Source organism: Archocentrus centrarchus, chromosome 8, assembly GCF_007364275.1.
Source record: "Archocentrus centrarchus isolate MPI-CPG fArcCen1 chromosome 8, fArcCen1, whole genome shotgun sequence".
NCBI classification, from domain to species: Eukaryota; Metazoa; Chordata; class Actinopteri; order Cichliformes; family Cichlidae; genus Archocentrus; species Archocentrus centrarchus.
In genome coordinates, this window is record NC_044353.1 from 18,106,275 (window position 1) to 18,132,394 (window position 26,120).

Genomic DNA, 26,120 nt, shown 5'->3' on the forward strand with positions numbered 1-26,120 from the left:
ATGGTAGTGCACTCCTCTATTAAAGTGTGAAACTCCTTTTCGGGTCTCTTTCTCTCTCTCTCTTGCTTTAACTATGTAGTTGAGCCGATCCTTCTACCAGCTTTGGGTAGACCTTGTTGACAAAACACAAAAACCCTTAAATATGCTCAAAAACAAGTGCATAAACATGCAGACCTAGGCGAATAGGCTGCCTGACAGGATCAATGGTAGGCAGGTTATGCAAGACTTTAAGCTGCCATGCTCACAGGTCGAGGTAACTTTTGAGGTTTAACTCATTTGCACTTTCCACTTCGTTGCGTCACTGCCAGGGTGTGGTTACACCATGTAATAACAACTTTAACCTGTTATAATGACTTAGTTTTCCACAGTGATTAATCGGATCAGTGACGTAAGCAACCTGTGGTAACTGTGACACAATCGGAGAAACTTTCATAACAGACTATGGATGACACGCACTACCAACAGAGCAATGGCCATAATTTAAAAAGACAAAGGAACAAGTGGTGTCCCCTGGCAGACGTTTCAGCTGATTTGAACGTTGTCCATCTCACAAACATATCACTCTCCAAGCATTGAATCACCAAGGTAAGTCCTATTGTCTGTGCCCATAACCTTCTAAGGTTTAAAAAGAACTAAAATAACTTTCATTTTATGGTCTCTTTAATTTTTTGTGAAAGCTTTATCTCTTATAATGAGAAAATATGCGATTTGTAGGGTGGGTGGTAATAGGGGAATAGAGTGATCAGATTGATAGAGTCAAAAGTTCTGGATCACATCCTGATTAAACATTACATGTAAATGGACAATAGTGATATGCTTCTTACTGCAACAAATGAGGATGTTGTGCCTTTTTTCAGCTGAGATATGGCCAAAAATATACATTAAATAGAGTTTCCCATGTTTAAATTCAAGTAGCCTACAAATCCAGAATTGTGGATTGGATCCAGATGGCATTTGGTTTGGCACTAGTTCTTGACCCTCCACAACTGTGTACTGAATATCAGATGAACCTGGTTTTGAAGGAGATAATTTATTTATTTTTTTTTTAATTTTTCAAAAGGTAAAAATAGGGATTTTTCAGTATTTCTGGTACCTGACAAACACACCAAAAACAATACCATGCTCCCCCCTCCGGGGGCAGGGTAACTAGGTTTGTTAATGCTTTTGGACCTCATGAAATTTTAAATATATAGAGAGGGAACCTTAAAAAGTACAATAAATCCAAAATATAATAAAATGTGCAACTTTGCCAAGGAAACTTGTGCATAGAGAAAACTAGAAAGGCAGCTTAATGTATTGTATTGTATGGACAATTAAGCTTAATACCTCACCTTCTCTACGAGGGTCACAGTTAACTTTAACATTTCACAATCAAATGGCAGTTAAATCTATGCCTGTGCATATATTTCTAAAAACTGAAAACTAGGTGCTTGTTTGCCTTCTTGTCTGTGCACATTTGGCAACTTGTATAAGTGGACATGCGGGTAGAACAAGATGGTGGGAGAGGACCTTATGCGGGTGTATTCTTGGAGAAGATAAAAGAAGCCAACAACCAACAAGGAGCTCCTGCATGACTGCACACACCAGACACCTCACACACAGCGTCACCAACTACTGCTACACTGACTGTACGTTTCAGGTGTCAAGGTTTGTGAATGAATGTCATTTTGTAGATCCACTTATAAACACACCCGCATGTGTCAAACAAAGAGCATGTGTGCACGATGCGTCATGTCTGTAGGAGTTTTTATGTTCGTCTCACCTCGCTTTCCTTGTTCTCGTACTTGTTTGCATTCTTGCCTTGGCTCTTTCTCCTCAGCTTCTTCAGGTCTGCCTGGGACTTCTCCAGAGAATCTTGCTTCATCTTGTGCTCCATCTGGTATCTTTTAAATGTGGCCTGGATCAGAAGAATGATTCATGTGAATGCTGCAGCACCAACCTGATGAGATTTGTCAGAATCATGTCGGGTAGCAGAAATAAGGAGGGAATGTGAACCTTAAGAATAATTGCCTGAATCGTTTGAAATTTAAATAAAGTGGTGAAAACTACCAAAATATATCCACACCTCAGTTTGCAGTATATGCTGGATACAAAAAAAAAAAAAAAAAAATTATTCCAGCACAAACTCATATTTCACACTATGAAGTAAACTATGTGAGCTGAATTGAAATTTAATCCATTTTACTAAAACACCTGTGATGATGTGTTGGTCTCATCTGCCCATCAGCTACCTCTACACAGCCATGTAGATCCATTTATAGACTGCAAGTATAAAACAGTGTTTTTTCAAACGCTGACTTGCAGTACTGCAGAAACACACTTTGTTCTGTGTGTTATGCTGTTGATAATTCTCAAAAGGACATACACTGAATACAGTGACTTCTGTCACAGAAAATCAAAGTCCTAAAGTGCTGCACAAGAAGAGATTATGGTTCATGTAAATGCATAAAAAGGACTGTTTTTCATATTTTTGAGTCACCACAATTTACAAACCATCTACATCCTCTTTACCTACTGATGCTGTATCAAAAAAAAAAAAACATGCTTTTACTCTGCATTTTCTTTTTACTTCTCTTTCACTTAATGTTGTCACTGAATAAAAATGCAAAATGTAACACAGAAAGTCACACACACACACACACACTACTCACTGTCATGTATTTGACATCCATGTCAGTCTTTCTCTCCAGCTCAGCTATTATTTCTCTGTGGAACCTCTTAAACTTCAGGTGAAGAGGAGGAGGACGAGGAGGAGGATGGACAAGAGGGAAGAGAGGATAGGAAGACACACTGGTTATTATAAACTTGATGGGAGGATGGAGGGCTGCAGTTTGTCAGCTTTACAGTCAGCAACAAACAAGGAAAAAAAATGCTATAAGTCTCAAAGAGAAAAACAAGACCAAGCATTTAAAGTGCATTGGTGCGGGGGTGAGAGCCAAGTCCAAGGTTGCGCTTATGAATGAGTCAGATACAAAGCGTGGGAATGCCCACAGTCTCCTCTCACTTTCTCTCCAGCTCTCTCTCTCATTAGTGTGAGAGAGTCAAAGCACTCCCCTAATCGCAGCCTTGTTGTGATGCAGTGTCTGCATCCACATGCAGCAGATCAATGATGCAGAAGACCCCATCACTGAAAACATATAGATGACCACAGAGACTGTGTAGTATACATAATACATAGTCATCAGAGTCACTGAAAGCTTCTCAGCTTTCAGTGACTCTGACTCTCTGACCTGAATTAATGCTGTGACTCATGAACTCGAGTCCATTAACAACTGAACCCACCCACTGATGCTGTTAGCAACAATGTCTCAGAGGAGTGCCTCCCAACTTTTCTGCACCAAGTTCATCTTTACTGGTTTATTTTCAAACACTAGCATTATTTATTTGCCCAAGCACAAAACCTGTGCAACGTTTAATAAAAATTATCTTATAGTCGATCGGCTGAGATATTTTTAAAGCTCTTAATCTAAATTTCACCATCAAAGTATAGTGATGTTGTTGAGAAACACTATATCAATTACAGGATGAACAAAAAAAGAAGACAGAGTAAAACAATTTCTGCTCTTTTAATGTGAAGGCATCTTTTCTACCCCATATCACAATAAGCTGAACTGAAAATTTGCAACTTTTACAGTTTAAATATTTAAAAAATACTACAAGAAAAGAGTCAAAGTAGTCTTTATTTGCAACCCTTTTGTGGCATTAGTGTGCTATGAGCTTACACAGTGCCTGTACTTAATTAACCACACTGTAATAGCTCCAGCTGGTACTCTCCCAGAACATGTTAGGACCTGCTTGTTCTCAGCAAGGAGATAAAGCCACAGGTGCTCCTACAATCCAAAACAACTGTTTTCCTTCTGTATCAAACACTTTATATTTTTCTTGCCCATGATGTTAGTCCAGTTGTTGTAGGTGGGCAGGCAGGTGAGGTGGTGTCTATCAACAGTAGCAGACGGACAGAGAGAAGTGCTTGGAGACTGTGTCTACCACTTAATGCTGGTTTGTGAATTGCTGCTTGGTCTGAGCAATAGGTTCAGAGAGCGAAACAAACATGCTTATGGGAGAGGCAATGCAACTAGAGAATAATTAGATAACAAAAAATATGCAACTGCAAACACATATTCAGGACTCACATTTTCCTCCAGTTCAAGATGAACCTTCCTGTGGACCTCTGAGATTTCTGTCAGTACTACACCTGCCAGATGGAAAAAAACAAAACATGGGAGGGGGAAGATAGATATACAGGTTAATGTCGGAGGACAGAGATATCCAGTTGTGTAGTCTTGTTCGTCTTGGCTGTACAGAAAAAAAAAAAAAAACTTATGTAAATATATTTTGCAACAGTGCACAATGATAATCACAATGCACAGCATAGACTATGTCCTATAAGCCTGAGTGTACTTGCAGTGAAAATTTTTGGCAAAAAAATGTCACCAGATGTGATTTAGCATTTCCTTCACTGGCATGAAAGCAAAATCTATATGAGCCTGGACCAAATGGGACCACCTGCTGCTTAAACAATCAAAAAGAGCTCAGATGGCAGGCTGCCATAAATCATAACCTTCCCTCTTTGCATTGTGTTCATAAAACCAATCAAATCAAGATTAAGGAGCATGATAACTACATGGAAAATTGTAAATTAATGTCCGAATGCTGCATACTCTCCCTGCTATAGTACGCAGCACAGTATGAATGAGTTAAAGGTTACTGATGTTGTTGTTGTTTTTGTTTTTTAAGAACTACAACAACAACAAAAAACCTCACACACATAAGAAACTAAAGCTGCAAAATACACATCCAAGAACTGGAAATTGTTCAAGTACATTTAATCAAGTACTCTATTAAGTATTTTTATTTTAAGTTACTTTATAACTTAAGAAAAAAGTGGTGCTTCACTACATTCCACAGATAAATGTTGTACTACTTTGACATTTTTAGATCTTATTTCCTACTTTTAATTACTTTTCAAACCAAGTCACTAAATAACTTAAAATACACTGAATACATAAGTGGTTTCAAGTAAATAGGCAAGGTATTAGCAGGTCCACTGAAAACTGATTTCCCTTCAACTTCTCAGCATTCAAATACAACTACTTAATAACCAAAGCCAAGCATTATGCAAAACTGATAGCAGTAACTCTACAGACTTGAGTCTGCTTAGCCGTTTACACACATATATTCAGGTTTGAAGTTTTCTAGATATTATCCATTGTAGGTGCGTGTGGTCTTTAACCTGCCAGCTCACTATGACAAATTTTGCACCTGTCTTATGCTCATGTGACTGGTCTACCCAGGCAGGTCCCAGCTCGCTTAAACCAAAAGGAGTGATTCAAGCAGTGAAAATATAGACTATTTCCTGCTGTGCTAGATGTGAGAAAGGATAATTGCAGACAAACTTCATTCTTCTGACACTGTCAGGAGTTCATGTGCAAAAATGGTTTTTGTATCTGTGTCCTCCTGGATAGTACTGCTCAGACTGAAGTGAAATCTGCATGGGTGTATGTTTGGCTGCTGCAGTGCTTTGATAATCACCATTTTCAACACCTCTCCAGATGACTGGTAGACACAGAACAACAATATGTGTGCTTTTGTGTGTGCGCGCACACGCGTTTGTGCCGAAATCTGTCTTGGGCCAATTATTGTAATAACTTGTGTTTACACAGATGGTCACTTTATTACAGGAAGATGACAAAGAATGGTGGCTAAACAACAACGCCAAAACAGATAAACTAAACTTGTTCAGAAAATTGATAGTCTGTTTGCAGTCTCATGAAAACAAACAAATTGTAAGACTTTAAAGACATCTTTAGTATCCATCCAGCAGTAATTTAAATGAAAGCAAATGCTTGGCATATGTTGGGTATATTTTCTGTTTGTAGCATAGATGTGGGATACATCACAGGGATTTGACAAGATTAAGTCATTTTACAAATCTTTAGAAGCGTGCAACTGTATGCTGCATCTTTTCCTGCACCGGGTTTTTCCCATGGATACTGATTTCAGCTGCAGCCAACAAATACAGCTCTACTTAACATGCAAGTATTGATAATGATGTAACCCTGAGAAATTTTTAAAATGCAGATTTTCCATTGTATAAATACGGTGGTTTCTGCTTCAGGGTACACAAACAGTTTGTGTGTTACAGACAGACAACCTAGGCCATCACAGAATAAACACTTTGCTCATCAAGTATTTCTGGATTTTTTTACAGAGCAGCAGACCCACACTCACACATACACATGGATCAATAGAAAAAGAGCTGGCACAGTGGACTTTATTTCTCTCTTTTTTTTTTTCTTCAAAGATAAATCCTGAAGTTGTCGTGCAGTGGTCTTTTTTCAACTGCATTCTGACGTGTACACAAATCCTTGACAGCCTTTCAATATGCTGGCAGCCCCATTGACCTGAACATTCATCAGTATGTAAACACAGCCTTTCCCTGCGCCGTCTTTCCACACCTTGCCCACTCCACCTTGCCTCACGGTGAGACTGGCTGCTGCAGTTCAAACAGCTCGGCAGATAAAGACTCGGCTCATCCCAGTAAATCTGCCCTTTGACAGAGCAGAATAAAGGAGGCTGAGGGGTAGCACAGGCAGCGTGAGGGTGGGAGGAAAAGTGTGGTAAGGACATGAATAGCGATGCAGAAAAAAGGTACTACAAGAAGTATAAGAGGAAAAAAAATGACAATGTAGGAGTGCTGAATATGGTAAGAGAGAGCAAATGAGAGAAAGGAAAAAAAAAAAAAAAAAAAAGTTTAGAAAAGACATGCTAGGTTTCAAGTAAAACTGGCCAAGCTGAATGCCCAGGACTGACAGTCCAGTCCACCTAAGCTTAAAGTCCTCTCATTTTACAATAAGAACAATTTTAAAAATGTCAACAGGTGTGGCATTAAGTCAAATACCTGAGAGACTGGTTTATTTGTCAGGCATATTAGTCGAGTCATAAACGTATCCCAAAAATCCAGAAAAGGTTTCACATTACTGATTGCATAAAGATTTCCTAACTGCTGTAGTGTCGTAGTTTCTTTCCAGCAGTTCATACTCATTTGTTTATTGTGTGGTCTGTGACAACACAACATGTTGCTCAGCAACAGGTGCACTCTCTTGAGCAAGGTGTGAGGGCAATAGTGTGTCATTATCAGGATAACACTAAAAGCAATGCGCCACCATTACCTAACAAAACCACATAGATAAACCCAGCCAACCCAACCACCACTGTTTAAACTAAATGATTTATATAAATCCCTTTTTGTCTCTGATGAGGTGCAATCGCTGTACGTTCTATACGACATCCAATGTTCTGCCTTTCATAATTGCATATGCTCAGTCAGATACTGTAGATAGTGTCTCTGTTTGTAGAAATACAGTCTGAAGACTGAGCACTTACATTTTCCCACAAGCCTGCAAAGAGGCCCATAGTTCTTCCACTGTTTTTGACTGTGGACAAAATAATCCTGGCATCTATGAGAGCCACCTGACACAGCATGCAAACATGCTTGGATTATGTAAAGTGGGCCTGATTCCATTTGAACACTAGTCACTGTGTGTTTGTGTCCATGAAACATCTATAAATACCCTTTCTGCTGCAAGAGAACAAGATTGGATGAGATTAAATTCTCTGTAGACAACAAAATGTGTCACAGTCAAGATGAAGACATCTTCACTGGTTGGTTGCTGTTCCAATTTTTTGGGCAGCAGTTTTATGATTCTTCTCACTATTCCCTGAGGAAAAACAAAACCCCATACATTTCTGTTTCTAGCATTAAGACTCACTCCACCAAAAATTCAACGAGAAGATGTAAAGAGCAAACACAGCAAGGTCTGACATCCAGGTCTTCATGTGTTAATTCTTGCTTTTTGTTTGACCGGACGTCAGAAACCTGAAGCGTTTGAATGAAAGAAATGTTGACATTTGAACTCTGGCAGAAGTGGAGGGAGAGATAAAGGGAAGGAGGTGGGAGAATGAGGTGCAGCAGTGCTCTAATGCCTCGCGAGAGTATCTGGTTTCTGGTTATCTGTCACTGGAGCTCAGGTTTCTTACAGGGCAGCTTCAATACAGCCATGAGCAGACTTGACAGGAAGCTATGCAGACTTGTTCTTTGTTTAACACCACATTTCTTGCAGAATATCTCTCTGTAATTATTAGCACTTAAACAATACCTGTATTACAGTCTTAGAAACCCGACAGCAACTCATGACAAAAGTTGAAGATCCTGACTATTTATAGGTATGTAGTACAGTCTCTAAGTGCAGTGCATTTGGGTTTTCAAGCCTGGTTCATTAAACTAAATGAGACTGTTTGCAGTGTGTATTTAATCACCCGCTGCTCTACATAATCCAGCATAATGACTCAGAATAAACGGATCTGTCATGAGATCACACTATGCTTCGCATACAGGGATTAGTGGGTATGTGTATCCACATGTCAGAGGCGAGTCTGATTCAGCCTGAACATAATGACAACAATCTTCATAAATGCGTTTCGTAATGCTAATGGTGTGTCTAGGTCATCCCAAGGACTAAAAGCATTTCTGGCTTTTAGTTAAAAAAAAAAAAAAAAAAGGGGGGGGGGAATCCATGCCTTCACTTTGAATATTCAACCAAAGTTAATACTGAGTTTGGTAAAAAGCACCAAAAAGAGAGAGACTTTAATTGACACTTAAAATAATGAGCAGTTTGTTTGTGTCCCTCCCATAATTTCCTCTCCACTTCCTATAACAGGAAGCATATTTCAAGCTGTGCTCCCACAACAGGCCAAGATTTACAGCTCTGATTACTATCCTTTCCAACAAAAACGTGTCGATTCATATGGACATAATATTCAGATGTAAGATCAGTTTAAACCAATCTCCCTGTTCCAAAAATTTTATTTATTTTTGGGTGAAAATCCCAATCAGCCTTAATCTACAGAGTATTATTTCAGGACATCACCTGCACATCAAACACATCCTATAGTCAATCAGTGGCAATTACTGTGAAGCTGCAGCTACAGATTATTTTCAGTTTGATTTAAAGTGAGGATATTTTTTTTTGTTATGGCACATTTAATCACCCGGTCTATAAACCTGAAGCATTAAAATATATAAAGAAAAAATAGGAAATTTGAGAACATGTTACAATTTATTCAAGCATTTTTTTTTCTTAAAAACTGAGCTAAAAACTCAATTATAATAGTTCTTGACTTATTAATATATTGTTCATTCATAGCAGTGTTTCTACCATGTAAATATGTTTACATAAGAAACAACATGATTATGTTTGCAAGAAAGTGTATCTACAATGTGGGAAGGTCACATAAGGTCTTAAATTACAGTATACATAAGCTCAATCTGTACATAACAGTCATATTTTGGGTGGTTTGTCATTATAGATGAACAATGCAAAATATTTATTAATATTATTAATAGTATTATTTCTGGAACTCTCAACCAGCCTTATAATCAAACCAAAGCTGGCGCTAAATTTCAGAAAGACCTGTTGCCATGTTACTTTATAATAAAAATGTGCCATCATTATAATGTTGTAAAGCCAACATGAATTCAAGCTGGCCAAAGAGGATTAAAATGCTTATTTAGTTTTATAGGCACTTGCCAAGAGCACAAAGGGCGTTTCATTTTTTGGGTGGAGTATCACTTTAACTGTGCCAAGAAATTGACACCAGGTGGCACTTCCCATTGTGCTGCTAAATTTAATTAGCAGTTTTGCTACTAATCAGCAGGGGAGATGAGAGGCATACAGTGGTTAAATCAAAGTGTGACACTAGTGACAATGACTTAGGATGCCAGACATCTTTGGACTACAAATTCGCTCAGGGGAACAGAAGTCTGGGGAGTTAGATAAGAACAAACACAGGAGCAAGAACAAACTGTGTATTCCCAGGCCTATCACACTCAAAGTAATACATAAATCACAAGATCTGTGCTGGAATTAATCAGAGTGTTACTTCTGATGTGTTCTAGCTACAGCACTCCCTGGGTTTTGCATCCTAGTGATAAAGAGAGGCTTAGACATTACCCTGCTTTCTTTCATCATTAAAAAAATAAATAAATAAACCAGGGAATAGCAAGTTCTCTCTTTTTTTTGTAAATCATTTTTAATTGCATTACACAAATTGTCTTGTGGATATTTTTGCACACTTCTGATTTCTTATGGGGTTTCCTATGTGTAGAGGAAAGGTTGTGCTTACTTGGCTTATGAGACGAAGGTCATACATATTAACTTGCTTCAGCTTATGTTTTCTGGGTCATCTCATTGACTTGTGAATAAATTAATGATTCATTTCTTACATTTCTCAAACTGATGTCAGATGCACTCTAAAGTAACCAGCAAATCCTGCTAAACCGAAGACATGCTCCCACAGGCTGTCGGCAAGGTCAGCAAAATTCAATTTAAGACTTTTAAATTCACTTTGATAAAACTTCATACCTAATATGTATAAAATGGCAAAAAGCACTGAAGCCATTTGACAATAAATTCAGTTCCTGTGTTCCTGACAATTACCACATGCTTACACATGTATTTAAAATGAAGCCAGTGATAAACATCTGACCATTTTGTGGATAAATCTACAGACAGAAGAGATGTAATGGAGCGAAGTGCGTCAGGAGATACTTCAGGAAGTCAACTCAAGCAGCACTGCATTACTCACCTATAACGTGCCTCACTCTCCTCACATCATAAACCTAACACACCCATTTAATTCTAATTCCCATCTCTCCCTCTGACTTGCACCACTTCCTGCTGTTTCAACACCAACCCTGAATCCACCTGTGTGCTCAGAAGGGGCATTTTCTTATTGCTCCCCAAAATCTATGTGCCAAATTATGTTAGCTGTTGCAAATAATTTTGTGTGGCGCTTCATTGTCACACACCATTTAAGTCAGACAGCTAAACAAAATTGAGGTTTTCCATCAATTTTCTTTATTAAACAACAATCTATCAACTTTCGGTGCGCAGCATTTAATTATCTTTTCAGCATGAGGAATTGACAGACTTCGCAAATCCAACAATAAATGAATAAATGCTTTTGAGAGAGAAACAAAAAACAAACAAACAAATAATCCGCAGTCTGAGGATTTCCCCCAGTTTATCCCAGCGGAGAACCAGAGGACAGGGCAACACGGAAACTTACCTAATTCTCTAGAGACAGGAGAAACTGCAGCATTCTCCCCAATCTTAGACAGTGCATCAAAATACAACTTTCCTGCCAGGGTCATTGCTGGGAAAACAATAAAATGGTCATTAATGTTTGTAAGATTAGCCCCGAATGCCTTCTAAACACCACAGAATAAGAACCATATTAATATCTGACCTTTCCTCCAAAATGGCTAACTAGTCCTTCCAGTTAGCCATTTTCATTTCTTAGCCAACTCTAACTTAATATTATAACTGTGAATGCTTTAATAATTTAGTATATATATATATATATATATATATATATATATATATATATATATATATATATATATATATATATATATATATATATTAAAAAAGCTCACCAGACACTGATTTCTCATAGTTCTTGCCCAGGTTGACCAGGTTCCTCAGTCCTGGGTTGAACTGTTCCATTACATTCTGAGGGGTTGAGAGAGAAAAAGAAGGATACACCGTGACTGTCAACCTGACAGAGTGACACAAATAATGTGGGAAAGAATGAAATGTATGCAGTCACAGTAGAGACTGATGACTGTTTAACAGAAGCTGTAACTGTGTCCTTCAGGCACGCATTCACTTGCATGCCACGCATGTAGATAATGTCTGACAAATTATGTCACGGAAGCCAAAAATGGCTTCTGTGGAAACTTAAGACGGGCAGCACAAAGACAACAAAGAGAAATAATAATTGTAAGAATAAGAGAATGCATCATCAATTAAACAATACAGGCATGAATAGAAAAGAAGACACCCCCCCCCCCAAACACTTCACACACTGGCAAATCTGATGAAAGTGGGGGGTCTCCAATGATCACCATTCTTTAATCAACGTTGTGGAGTGGAACTAATCATGTCTTGGAATCAGCACTGCTTTCCACAGCTAAAATTACCAATTCTTTTGAGCTCCATTCATAGATGTCATGTCCCACCCTATGATTAGTATAAAACAGAAATGGCCTTAGGTACACACAAGTATACCTCCTTAGGACACCCATGGCAAACAATGTGTCGTGACTCTGGTGTTAATCAGCTACTTGTAAGTCAGACCTTTGTCAGCCAAGTGACATACTGTGTAAGTAACAGCTCCCTGCTGATAAAGGCATTCATAAGAAATGGCTTAGTGTTCTTATATCCGTGGGGACAGTAACTTTTCCTTTACTTTATACCATCTACTAAAAGCATTAAAGAAGCACTTGTTCTGCCAGTGCTAAAATCACATTGCTGTCAAAATTCACAAAGCATGTAAACAGCCAAATCATTTTAATTTACAAAAACAAACAAAAACAACACAACTTGCCACTAATTATTTAAACAAACTATTTTGGGAGCCTTGCGTTACCGTTAGATCAGTGAGCCAGAGGTGGTGGCTGCCAAGGAGCTTGCTGTATAACCTTACCACACAAAACACGCAGCCAGTTAAATTATTAAAACTGGAGTCTTTTTCCTGCATTTCACCACACCAATGAGCTGTGGGGGTAGCCCCTGGAGGAGGCCAGTGGATAAGAGCTGTTTCAGAGAGCTAAATGCTTTTGAGAAAGCTTCATCCCTTCTTTCCCTCCTCCAGCTCTTTGAACACAGTCACCTTTACTGTGCCACTTGTGGCATGCACACTGCAGAGTGCCATTAAGTCAGAACCCCTGGTGGGATTTGGTGAGTGCGGCTCACATTCAGTTAAACATTTACTTTTCATTGGTTAAGGTTCTCTTTGAAACCCCATTAAATCATAGCACTCAAAAAGCAACTGATTATTTATTAAAATTGCTTTAAAAGGACCGGTTTCCCCACAATCCAACAGGGGGGGGGGGGGGGGGGGGGGGGGGGGCACCAATTCACTTGCAAAGCTCCCACTTCAGTTAATAAATTAAAGTTAATTAGACAACTAGTTGGCACAGATGCCAGCATAGGCTATACTACAGAACAGTCTAAATGATGCTGATCAACCACGGCGGCACTTTAATGGGAGAAGAGGGAAAAGGAAATGACACTCCCAGGGTGGGGTTATTCTCTCAAAACCAGTGATTCAGCTCACTAATAGCCAGTTACAAGCTCTCGGGAAGTTTCTGAACTAAAGTAAAAACTGCTGACAAACTGCATTGAACTCATTAAACGTTGTAGCCTTGGATGCTGAGTAAACCAAGAACACACTTTAAGGCCAGGGATCCTGAAAAAGCAAGGGGCTACTCAAGTGTGTTAAGTCTTTTTTTTTTTTTTTTGTCTTTTAACGATGTTGGTAATGGATTATATATAAAGTAACACATGTCACCTTATATATTCTGCTCTAGTGTCCAAAAGAAGGCAAACTATTTAAAGCCTAATAAACTTTACTGCTCAAATAAAAACCCATAAGACCCACAAATAACACCTGTCAGACAACAGGTTGGTAAAAGTCATCCTGTAAAGTTCAACCTCCCGTCGCGGTGGCACCTGTTGTGTTCCCACCTTCATACCAAAGCAGCACCTACCTTGTATGTACTTTCGGCGAGCTTGTTCACCTCCTCCGCGCTCCTCGACATGTTTAATGTAGTTCCCTCGCGACGACCGACAAAGAAAATATTATATTGTCAAGGGGGGAAAAAACTACACCGACGCCAAACAAAAAAAAAACAAAACAAAAAAAAAAAAACAGGTCCAAGTGGGAGCAGTGACCAAACCTACGTACACAGAAAATTCCTCATAGCCAGTAGTAGACGTAGGACGTATGCACAGCAACAAAAACCGAAAAAAGTAACTCCCGTGGTGGAGACTGAAGATATCTGCTGCTGCTGCTCTGCGTGTGAGCGCGCACACAAAAAAACCGGAGCTGTCAAACTTATTGTAGGTGGTTAGTTTAAAGAAGGGGAGGGGAACCTGTGGAGGGAGGTAGTAAAAAGGTAGACAGGTGTCAAGCCGACCAGGAGTAAAACTTCCAGTTGGTCTTCCTTTCAAAATAAAACATGCGCGCTGAAATATCCTCTCCAGGGTGATTTTTACTAGCGCGAAAACTGGGGCTGTAGACGTGGTAAGTTAAACTGTATTGAAAGCGACGCATTGGCATTGAGACTTTTAGCTTTCGTGGTGTCTTGTCGATTCATTTGCAATTCAATTTAAATATTACCCCTTTAATGAGGCATTTATTTTTGAGGACTTCTTTCATAATTGCGCTGCATATTTCTGGCTTGACGCTTAATGTAGGAGAAAGGTGGACAAAAGACTAAATACCTGAAGACGGGCGCTCCCTGGAGGCAACTGTTCCATAATGCTAAAACCTATGCATATGGTCGTCACACCTTTTGGAATATAGAGTGCAGAAAAAACCCAAACAAAAAACAAGCAAACAGAAAAAACAAAACAAAACACAGAAATAAGATATTTGGGCCCATCGGATTAGTGAAATTTTCAAGTTGAAAATCTTTACTGGTATAACTACCAATTTGTGCCATTTGTTAAGAACCAAATGGCGTGCCAATGGGAACTGAAACCAAAATCATCAGCTCATGGAGGGTTGAATTCAAAATCACACCAAAATTCAAGTGCTCCTTTAGTTATTCTTGCATATTCAGCTCCATCTCGGATCTACTGCGTGGAAATGTGTATGTTTGCAAGTTCTGTGTGTTCGCTTTTAGTGTTGCAGACGACAGATTTTAATAGACATAGATCTGATGGTGCAGAAGCAGCTCTGGTGACACTCCATGCCTTAAGCAAGTAACAGCCACCCACTGCACTGAATAGATTGGTACACATTGGTATTCTCAAAAAGTACCAAGAAAAGCAGGTCTTGTATCTCTGACACTATAAGTGACAAGCAGTGGCTCTTTCTTTTGAGCTGGTAAAAAACAAAACAAAAAACGAATAAATAAATAAATAAAATAAAAGAAGAAGCAATGCGTCAGTGCGGAAGTTCCGTAATTTACCACTAGATGTCTCTCACTGTCAGCTGATTTTCTCTCAATCTGAGAGAAGTTTCATAACCTTGGAGACAATCACCATGCATAAACATGACCTGCATGTATTTATGCGGCCCTGCCATTTCTTGCTGTTATTCAGTACTGCTTTGATTTTATTCCCCTATAGCAAATCCCCCCCCCCCCCGCCGTTTTATGATGACAGCTGAGGTTCTTTACCTTCGGTAATATTTGAACATCTAATGAATCAAAACAGAGCAACGACAGATATCATGTTTGCCAAGGCACTTTTTTTTTTGTGCATGTCATTTGATTTTGAAACTTTAGACAGCCCCCCCACCCCAAAAAATCATGAGGAGCTACAAAAAGAGCTGAATGTAAAATGAGATTGTACCCTCAGGCTCTAAACACATACCACTGCTTTCGGCCCTCAAAACATTCTTAAGTGACACATACAACATAATTGGTCTCTGAAGCCACCATGTGAGAGCTTTTCTCCCTCTCTCTCTCTCTTGCTGATATCTACTGCATTGTGGCAATCCTGACAACCTCCCACTGAGTTGTGTTCCTGTAGGCAGCAATCAATATGTAATGCTAAATAAAGGAATATAGGGGTCAATTATAACCAGTCACTCATTTCTGAAGGGCAGAAACTTCAGACTTTCACTAGCTGACACAAGTTCATAATGTATTTTTTATTTAAGCAGCTGCACATGCATAATTCAGAATATTAGGAATATTAGAGTTAGAATCAGAGTGAAAAGAAATTAGATTATCAAGTTTGTTCGTGGGAAATTTTTCAGGATTTTGCACACTGTTTTCTCAGAAGTATTAGTATTTCTGCAAGGTCTAATTAACACCCCGCTCTCCTGTCTTTTCCTCTTTACATGAGTGATTGCATAGATGAGTAAATCAATCACAGGACCTTTCAAACTGCCAACCAATATGAAGAAATTAATGGGGAGAAAGAACAGAAAGAGAAAAATAAAACGAGACACGATGAAGCACGAGATAAGCACGCTGAGTTATCGTCTTAAGCGGTATTGCTTTACCGTGCTGTTATTGTTAAAGACAATAAATTAAAAAATCATTATATGTTCTGTGTGTACTGTAATCTCTGGCTTCGTGTTGTCCGGGCTATTTGTGACCTCTCACTCATTGTCTCTTTTGTGTATGTGCTCTCAAGGACAGCTCTTCATCCTTTTTCACACAATACCTAAGTACACCAAGGCATTCAAAAGTCAGCTTTTCTGATGCTGCGCCAGCAAGGCCACCTCCTTTTCAGACTCGCCACATTTTTCCCAGCAGAGCTTCACAGAAGTGGTGGGCAGACAATAGAAATAGTTTAAGAATTAGCTTTTTGCCCTTGAAGATGGTACATGCTTCGGGACTTTACAACCTCACAAGTTTAATCAGTAGCAAAATCCGCACATCTATTTTAACTCTCATTTTCAGAAACGCTTTATTTCATGTTGTTTTTTTTTTTTTTTAATTGACGTCAGTCATTCCGTTTCTAAAATAGCGCAAGGATAGAATAATACCAAGGATGAAGATATGGAGCTCCTCATTATACTCGTCAGTTTCAACTAACACCAAGGCCCAGCGTGCAAGAAGACTCTTATTTATTGATGGTGCTGCAATGCAGGAGTTCATTACTTTCACCAAGCAGGATTTAAATTGAGTCTTAATCTGTTGGGCAAACTGAGAACCCCAAAACCAAACAGCTAACTAATGTGTAAACCCATTCTCTTGAAAGCACAACAGGCTCTTGTTGTGCATAACTGGAAGGCCAATAGACCATCAGGAAGAAGACAGACACCATCTGGTAAGAAAACATGCACAGCTGAGAGTTTAAGAAATGCAGTAACTCGTTACATCTACAGTCTTCTTTTAGCTCCGCAGCACTCTTGGTTCAAATCATTGGTAACCTCCAGACACTGAGCTTTGACAGTCACATTTAGATGCAAGAACTGGAATTCTAACACATTTTTGGTTGTGCTCCACCAAGTTATTCCCAGAAACAAGTTGTGAAAGACATTAGTGGAAAAATAAAACTTAAATGGAGGAAGTGCTGATGCCTGGAGGAGGCTGGGAGTGCTTGAGTAGGAGAAAAACTTCATATGTGAAAATGGATTATTAATTGAATATATTTAACGGGGTCAAAACTGCTTCGCTCTGATTCAAAACTTTCTTTTCAAGGAGATGTAGTCAGACCAAATGTCCACGTTCTTATTCTTCAGTGATGGGAGCACATTTCCAAACGTATTCTTATTCTGAAGTGATAAAAACTGAATTCATATTCCTACGAGGAGAAACTGCTTCTTCACAAAACTGCTGAGTCATCTGTTCACTTATTCTTCAATATTATACAGAGAGCGGCAGAGGCAAATTTGATGTGCAGCAGATAGCAAATAAGAGACAGAAAGATTCTAGTAACAGCTGCTAATTGCACACCACGGCTTTTGCCATGTTTTTTTCCCCCCACTCCTATCCAATAGCATCCTTCGCAAGACCAGAGTCAGATCACTGGACTTCTGAAATTATCTCACAACACAGAATCATACACTCACCAGCTCTAAATACACAAGTAAACAGGCCTAGGCGCCTGAGGGTACACAGCAGCGAGTGTTTGCTCCTGATGATATTGCGGTCAGCAGTGTGTGAAAATTTAATAACTGAGTGGATGTCAGGCACCACATCTCACTGGATCAGCCGTGTTGGGGGAAACCGAGGTCCCCCCCGCCATGTATGAGCTCTCTGTGCTTCACTGACGACTGCCAAATATTTACAAACAGCAAATACAACTGCCACGATCCCTGCATCAGCTTTAACTGCTCCTTTTGCCTGTCGCAGGACTGGTTTTGCATGCTTTTGCTCAACACCATTCAGTATTTTGACATTCAGTTGTAACGACTGGACTCAAGCTATGGTTTGAACTTGAACAGGGAGTCTGCATGCGGTGTGTTTGTATATGTAGCCACAATCAGTCAATCTCACACAGCCAAGGCATTGATTGGAGAAGAGTAATATTCCTTCAGATAACAGGCCAGCTAACAGGGCATGTAGTGTTTAAAACCTGTTTTTTGACCTGCATCTCTTTAGTTGATCAGCATAATTTTGCACATACAAAAATTACAAATATACAACTTTCCACACATGTCAAAATGTGCCCGAGTTGAATTCTCCATACACTGCTGCCTGGAGCCTCATGCAATGAGATTCCCCATTTAAAGTTGTAAGCACTTACTATCTTGAAACTAAACTCCATGCCTGGTGGCAGCAGGCATTAACATGAGCATTGATCCTATAATCATTGTGTTTATGCCGAACTCCTTGTGGAATCTAGACATTTTTGATCACAGCAAACATCTCAAAGCTGCAAAAGCTCGTAATGCAGCACTGAGACATCTCGCCTACGAGTCTTGTCTGAATGAGACAAGAGCTGTCATTTTTAGCTACAAAGCTCTGTGCTCAGGGACCTTCATTCAGTGTGTTTGAAGGCTCTTTACACACAAACACAAGCACACACATGCACTAATTGCTGTCTCTGTCATCTTGATGACTTCCCTAAATATTCAAGGATTGCATCTGGGTTAATTACACCTTCCTAATCCCCGTGAATCTACGGCGTGGTTCAAATCCGCCTTTATGGCAGACAAGAGAGGCTTTGTACCGTTTGTGTAATATAACCAGCTAAATGTGTCACATTTTTTGCTCTCAGTAAATACAATGCACAGGGCACAGGCAGCTCATGCCTTATGCAAGCATGGTACAATTTTCAGAGTGAACAACTCTTGAATGTGCTTTATTTGCTGTATAAGTAGAAGATTCAACTTGTATTGCAGGCCCTGAGGAGATTTGTGGATGTGCCCATAGAGGTGAATTTAACTTATTAAAGCCAAGAAGTAGCCATTCAGTGTTGAGCAGCATGGTCTTTCAGGCAGATTGAAGACTGAAGAGTGATCAAGCATTTTGTTTATAGAAGGTAAAAAGGGTGTGCATGCCTGTGCATTTTTCTGTGGTTGATTAAACATAGATGTCTAACTGACCCTTTAGCTTGAACATATTTACACAGGCTTTGAAATCCTCCTTGAAGTCTTTGCTCTGTGGACAGCAGTGGAAATATTGCAGTGTTCTCTATGCCTTTGAGTAGCATGCCATGCGGCTATAATCCATGAATCCCATGGGCACATCTGAAGGATGCCACAGAGATGTGATGGCATCTACAGCTGTTATTCTTTTTAAATGATGAGGATATCTTTGCTTTCCCTGCGCCAGGAGGGAATGGATTACAGCAAGGACAAAATAAGGCTAAATTGTTACTTCAAATAAAATTTCACAATCACGCATTTCCAGTACCTTTGAACCCCCCCCCCTTTTTTTTTATGAGGATGAGTTTTAAAAATTGAACTAAGATGAGAGACATGCAATCAAAATTGCTAATGTCAAAAAAGGGGGAAGCTAGCTCTGCTCAACAGTGACAGAATGTGCACCTTTAAAGCCCACTGATTAACACTGTATATTTTGTTCAATCAGTAAAAAAGAAAGAAAGAAAGAGTGTAAAACTCACACTGTCCTGTGTTGTGTGAGGTTGTTTATCTTCAGAAAATGCAAAAGCTCAAAAGTTCTTCCAGAAAATAGTCAAAAATGGGACATCTGGAAAACAGTAAATTGTCAATTTAACATTACATTTGTGTGTATTGATTGCATATCATATGCCCTGCCAGTTAGTGACATTAGAGGTGCTCTTAAGTAAATTTTGTTGCTGTCTGAGAGAGCTAGATTTGCTGCTGGACAATATTTTGAGTTTTTCTGGTAAGCTAACCTTAATCGATGCAAGTTTAGATCCACACTGAGGGCACAGTCGTGACAGTGATTTTCAATGTCATCTGATTCTCCACAAATAGGCTGAAATGTCACATTATTCATTCAGATTTTTTTTTGTCATCCACTTTTGTCAGAGCCATAAAATGGCAATCATAAAAAAGTTTTTGCACCAACTTCTTAAGTTCATAAAGTACATTTTCACATTCATATCCATCCAGATGGATTGCACTGGGACCTGAAAATGCTGTTAGTGAGGATAAAAAGATTGCTTCAGTTGTCCATAGCCTTGTGAGGAATGACTTGTATAGATGTAGCCTGCTATCAATTATGCATAATTTACTGCAGTTAATGCAAACAACCTTGAAACTTTTGTGGGGCGTTGGCAAAATTAGTCAGTCTAAGCTTTCATTGCAATCAATCATGGCTACTGTTACTCAGGTGAACGATGGGCTCCTTGGAACAAACCAAGTCTCTGCCAAGTGCCTGCCAGCCCTAAATCTCCTCCAGCTTTGCATATGAATAGTATTTTACTGTCTTCTCACAGAATGTACAGCTTTTTAATTATTCACCGGCGTCACCCGCTATTCATGATGCGTTTTTCTTCAGTAACTGAATTTTGTTACAAGAAACAAGGCTAAGTTATAATCAAATGTGCAGTTCCTCCCCCTGGATTCAGTGTATCGCCTCTTGGACTTGCTGTATTAGTCTTATTCTCTAATTCGTGCTTGTTCTCAGGTAATTCTCATTAGCCGTACATCTGTGCACGGCTCAAGTTTATTTTAAAATGAATAAAGGGTACCAGCATTGCTTAGAATCCCACAGTGACAAACATCTTACAGAGTGGGCATGCAATCACTGACTAATCAGTCCATCCATTCTTTAACAAAGCAGGCTGCATTTAAACAGCAGGCACACACAAACACAGCACAAACTGTGCACTTTTTTTTCAGGCAGGCTGCATCAGCTTTAACCTTACCCAGCATCCTCACATCCATGTGGGATCAGCAGGAGGAACATATGGGTAAAGAGTGATGATACTTACCTTGGCAGTGAGGCTGTTGATCTCAGGTGCCTCACTCTTATAGTATCATAATCATTCCCCTCACACTATTCTCTGACACACAGATACTTATTTTTCATGCTCTCAGTTACTCTGCAGATCCCATCCTCTCCCTCAGTGCCAGAAGCTCATACATTGAGCTAAAGCTATTTTTTTTTTTTTTTTTTTCTGACTATCCACTGAAACACACTCAACCATGTTCCTCGTCTGTCTCATCCAGCCAAAGCCTCTTGTCTGCCTTTTGTTCCGACTAAAATAACAAACTGGAGTTTGCAGCTGGATCTAAAGCATAATGGGCTTACTTTCAGCCAGTGAGAACAGGAAGTTCATATATTTAAAACAGCAAACAGACTCTCTATATAGAACCTGCATGGATTTATGTCCACAATAAATAAATAAAAAAAAAATTTTCCTCCCAAGATCCTTTTACTGATGAAAGCCACATGATGTGCTCATGTCAGGAGAGAGCAGGGCTTAATAACAACAGCAAGAGTGCATGTGAGTGCGTGTGTGTGTGTCTGTGTGCACGGTCATTTAGCTGAAGGGAGGACGGATTCATCTGTTGGGTAGGAAATGTTGGCTGGTGGTGATTTTGTTAGCAGCGGTGGAATGATCTAGATAATATACTTATCCACGCCTCCTCTGGGGGTAGGAGAGCCACCAACATCTGATTAGATTCCACAAAGATAAAAGGATCATGAAGAGTCACATGTTTAGTTTATTATTACTGGGTGACTTTGTGCATCTATCCTATGAATCAACATCAGATAATAAAGTGATGACTAACTGTATTTAATCTCCAGTCAAGAAGCGATGATTGCTTTACCATACTTTTCTTCCTACCTTATGTGACTTTCTGGAAATAAGGTGAGTGTTACTTTCACACCTTCCTGACTCAAATTATCGTGTTATGCAGTTTTTCCTTCTTTTCCAATTACAAATAAATATTCTTTTTTCCTTTCAAGAATGTCTTCCTTGATGTTGGGAGTGTCAACAAATAGACAAATTTAGGATAGACCTCTCTCCATGTGAATGAATTTTCTTACTTCCTGGATATTTTCTGTACAGGGAAAGAGACTGACAGTGTATTTGGTTATCTGGGGAAACTGTTTTTTTTTTTTTTCGTTCTTTTTGAAATTTACATGAGAAGATTAATATCACTCACATGAAAAAATACTGTGCCAAAGTCTTGAGCCATCCCTCATTTCTTCATATTTTATTAGAAAAATGAGAAAAAGATGCAGCAGTTTGTTGAATCGTGTGCAAACATTAATAGAAACACAGTAAATAAGCCAAATACAATCGTACAATTCTAACAAGCTTGAAAGTCAATATTTGATATGACCACCTTTATTAATCAACACAGCCTGGTAAGCTTTCTTGTAATTTCTTTAAGTACTCTTCAGGTGGCTACATAGTGTAGTGGTTTGCACCTTTGCCTAACAAGAAAAAGACCCCTGGTGTAATTCTAGAAGTAGACACAAAATCATTTTTGGTATTGTGTCGGGACAGGTATCTGGTGTAAAAACTCTGCCAAATCTCACATGCGGAGCTCACAGCTGTGGCGACCCCTTGTGAGTAAGGGAGCAGTTAAAAGTAGTTTTCAGTCTTCAGGAATAGTTCTCCAGGCTTCTTAAAGGACATTCAAAGCTCTTCTTTGGATGTCGGCTGCCTTTTGTTCCGTTCTCTGTCAAGATGATCCCACAATGCTTCAATAACATTGAGGTCCGGGCTCTGGGGAGGCCAATCCATGACTCACCGTGTTCTATTGTGTGTTTTTCTACCCAGGTATGCTTTTACTGCATCGACATTGTGTTTGGGATCACTGTCATGCTGAAAAGTGGTATTGCATGGTGAGTCTGACTGCATTTTTCTGCATTCATAATTTCACCAATTTTGACAAGATCTCCAAACACCATTTGCTGAAATACAGCCCCAAACTACAAAAGAGCCTCCACCATCTTTTACTGTACAGTTTAGCATAAGAAATGAAAAAAAAAACAACAAAAAAAACCAGCACCTTTAAAGCTGAGTCTTTTTTTTGTTTGTTTCAGTACAAAAACAGGTCATAATTTGCGTTTTAGAGGACAATCCTGGCATTTAAATTATATTTCTATGTATCTAAATTGTTTTAAAATGCTGCAGATGGTATGTGTGCAAAGTGCTTGTCCCTTACACCAGAGATTCAGGTTAATGATCAGACTATGAGCTGTGATTAACTGGGTTCAGGTTAGAGAAAGCTTGTAATTTTGGTCGACTATATATATCACACATAACAATGCTACAGCAATTATGTTTCCTGCAAAATCTACTTGGTGCTGCAGTTTGCTGTTATAGAACTTTAAATTCTGACACCAATGTGAGATATGTAGCTGACTGTTTCCTATATAAAGACACAGATTCTTCAGTCATAATACAATTGTGAATATTTCAATTTAGCTACCGGAAGATCTTTTTTTTTTTGTTTTGGTTACAGTTGGCAAGAACCTGAGTATCCGATGCCCCCAGCCTCCCCCTTTCACCTACTGTCTAAGCTACATACTGACAGGAGATTCATGTTTTTTGTGCAGGAATGAATACAGTATTGATCCTCTGATCTTAATCTCAGCAAAAACTGATGTAAATGTATCTGTCAAAACTGTGCACCATTTCCTTAAGAGAATGACATGTTGTCTCTCCAAAATAACAGAACCATATGCAGGGATATTAGCACTAGAAAACTGTAGAGCTCATTCTTTTCCAAAGCACAATATAGAGAAGGAATTTTAATGAAATCAAAACCAGCAGGTGACCCAACTAGATGCCATGTTTCATTGTAAATGTTACAGGTACAAAACAGAGAGGAACACAAGGGCCATTTTAAAGTCAATGTGTTTATTTGTTACAAGGGAACACAGATGTTTTGGAGCAAGTAAAAAGGCAATTTTTGTGATTCACAATAAGAGATTTATTGCTACAAAGCTTTGCTGCTTGTTGCAAGACAGATAGACAAGTGCTGAGTTACAATTTGCTGTCCACACAGCCTGAGGGAGAGATATAAGCTTTCTACTTTACTGGTAGAAAAAAAAAAACCTTTATATTAAAGCCTATCTTTAATATTTTTTTAATAAAGCCACTTGCAGAAATCCTATATATTGTTAGCAAGGTAAACAGTATCTGTAGGAATACATATCATCCGCAGAAATGAGAACAAAGTATGAGATTATACAAGGCATTAAGAATAGATACACTGAGGTTAAACCCTTTATATTCTTGCTGTAAATCTGGCAAACTGCGAGCCTTGTAATCTGAGCGTGAAGACGTGTCAGATTTATGATTTTCTCCTCTGCTTGAAAATACCCTGTATTGCTTAACAGAATAAAAACAATTTGATATCTCTATCTAGAATCTGCAGGATCTTTGATCTTCAGAGAGGGGGCATTGCAAACTGTCATGCAGCAGCTGTTTCCTCTCCTGTGCTGATTAATTTGTTCATCCCTCCCTCACGTCATCTCCGTCTTTGCTCTTTTTTTTTAAATTTTCTTTCCCCCAAAACAAAATTTATGATGCTCTGCTCTGCCTGCTGCACATAAATAAAACACATAAGTAAAACAGCATGAAAAGGCAGAGCAGAGTCGTTTACTGTATAAAAAGTGTGTTGTCTTTTTTTCTTGAAATCTGTAAAAACAAAACAAAAAACTATACTTGTAGTGATCTAATAATAACTCATTTAGAGGAGGCTACACATTGTCTTTGACAACCAAAAAGAGAATATACATGTGAATCTTTTAAAATGGTTGCCAAATAGAACCAGAGATGGGAACAGAATGTAATATTTTTGATGCATAATTTTATAAAGGCAGTGATACAGGCCGAAGGGGGTTTGTGGGTCCCACTAATAGTCTGTGACATCCAAGAAAACAGCAGTTTTCAAATGCCTTGGAAAGCCTCGCCTTCTGCACAGGCTTTTCTTCTATCAGGCTTTAATTACTAAGCCAAAGGACTTCTCTAGTCTCAATTCTGAAACTTGTTTATCTCACAATTTTTACAGCGCTCCTTCTTCCGGGCTCCACTGGGACACCACGTGCGTGAGAGGGGGCTAGCAGCACATTGGTACTTTGATTCTACCCCCATCTCCACATATTTCTCCTGAATGTAGCCAGTGACAATCAAATTAGATTTTAATTAAGTATTTTCACACACTTTGACACAACCTTGGGCTATGTTGGGAAAGCCAGCTGATCCAGGGCAAAATGCATGGATGTGAAAAGAGGTCTAATAAAAATGTGCCAGGTGAATTTTTCACTGTCACTCTATCCAGCAAAATCTAATAGTTAAATACAGAAGGCGGCAACACCACGGAATTGCTAATTTGTTTTTAGTGATGTACTCTTACATTACATCTGCAGCAGCTGCTGAAATCATTTCTTCATGGACCCTCCAGGACTGTGTGGCTTGGAAATCTCCCTTTCTAACTCTACTGCAGTGGGTGAAAAACTCAATAAGTGGAACAAATCTACTCTCCAGACCTAGCATGCCAACAAAGCTCTGTCACAGGCCCACATGCACTGACACACAAACACATACACTGTTTATCCTGTGAATCATGGAGCTGTCAGTGAGCGAGATGATATCCATAAAATTCAAAGATGATTATTTGAGCTTAATTTCTCTTTCTGTTAGATTTCATTAGTGCCATGTAACAGCTTCTGCAAGATAATTTGTCTCACACACAACAATCAAAAACCTGTGGAATAATGTCTGCAATTAAAATAGGAGGTTGGATATAACAGCAGAAATCAGTTTTCACAAGACCAGTGGAATAGTGACTCGTTCCTCTGCATTTAGGCGGTGTTCCACACCTTGGAACATTAGCAATGGATAGTGTTCAATTCAACTGAGTTTTAGTTATATAGCACCAAATCACAACAAACAGTCTCCTCAAGGCGCATTATATTGTAAGGCAAAGACCCAACAATAATTAAAGCGAAAACCCAACAGTCAAAACACCCCCTGTGAGCAAGCACTTGGAGACAGTGGGAAGGAAAAACTCTCTTCTAACAGGAAGAAACCTCCAGCAGAACCAGGCTCGGGGAGGGGCAGTCATCTGCCGCGACCGGTTGGGGCTGAGGGGAGCAAGACAGAACAAAATACATGCTGTGGAAGAGAGACTGAGATTAATAATAACTAGTGATTAAATGCAGAGTGGGGTATGAA

The 26,120-nt window shown here is 39.1% G+C and overlaps 1 protein-coding gene across 1 annotated transcript in view; it reads right to left on the reverse strand.

Moving 5' to 3' along the window:
• Nucleotides 1-13,930, reverse strand: part of baiap2l1b (BAR/IMD domain containing adaptor protein 2 like 1b) — a 33,688-nt gene extending 19,758 nt beyond the window's left edge. Inside the window, exons 1-6 of the mRNA XM_030735983.1 lie at nt 13,619-13,930; nt 11,501-11,576; nt 11,131-11,217; nt 4,134-4,195; nt 2,652-2,723; nt 1,763-1,897 (exon numbers count right to left, since the gene is read on the reverse strand). Coding sequence (XP_030591843.1) covers nt 1,763-1,897; nt 2,652-2,723; nt 4,134-4,195; nt 11,131-11,217; nt 11,501-11,576; nt 13,619-13,669 — 483 coding nt within the window. The 5' untranslated portion in view covers nt 13,670-13,930. The remainder of the gene's footprint in view (nt 1-1,762; nt 1,898-2,651; nt 2,724-4,133; nt 4,196-11,130; nt 11,218-11,500; nt 11,577-13,618) is intronic.
• Between the last annotated feature and the right edge of the window lie 12,190 nt (nt 13,931-26,120).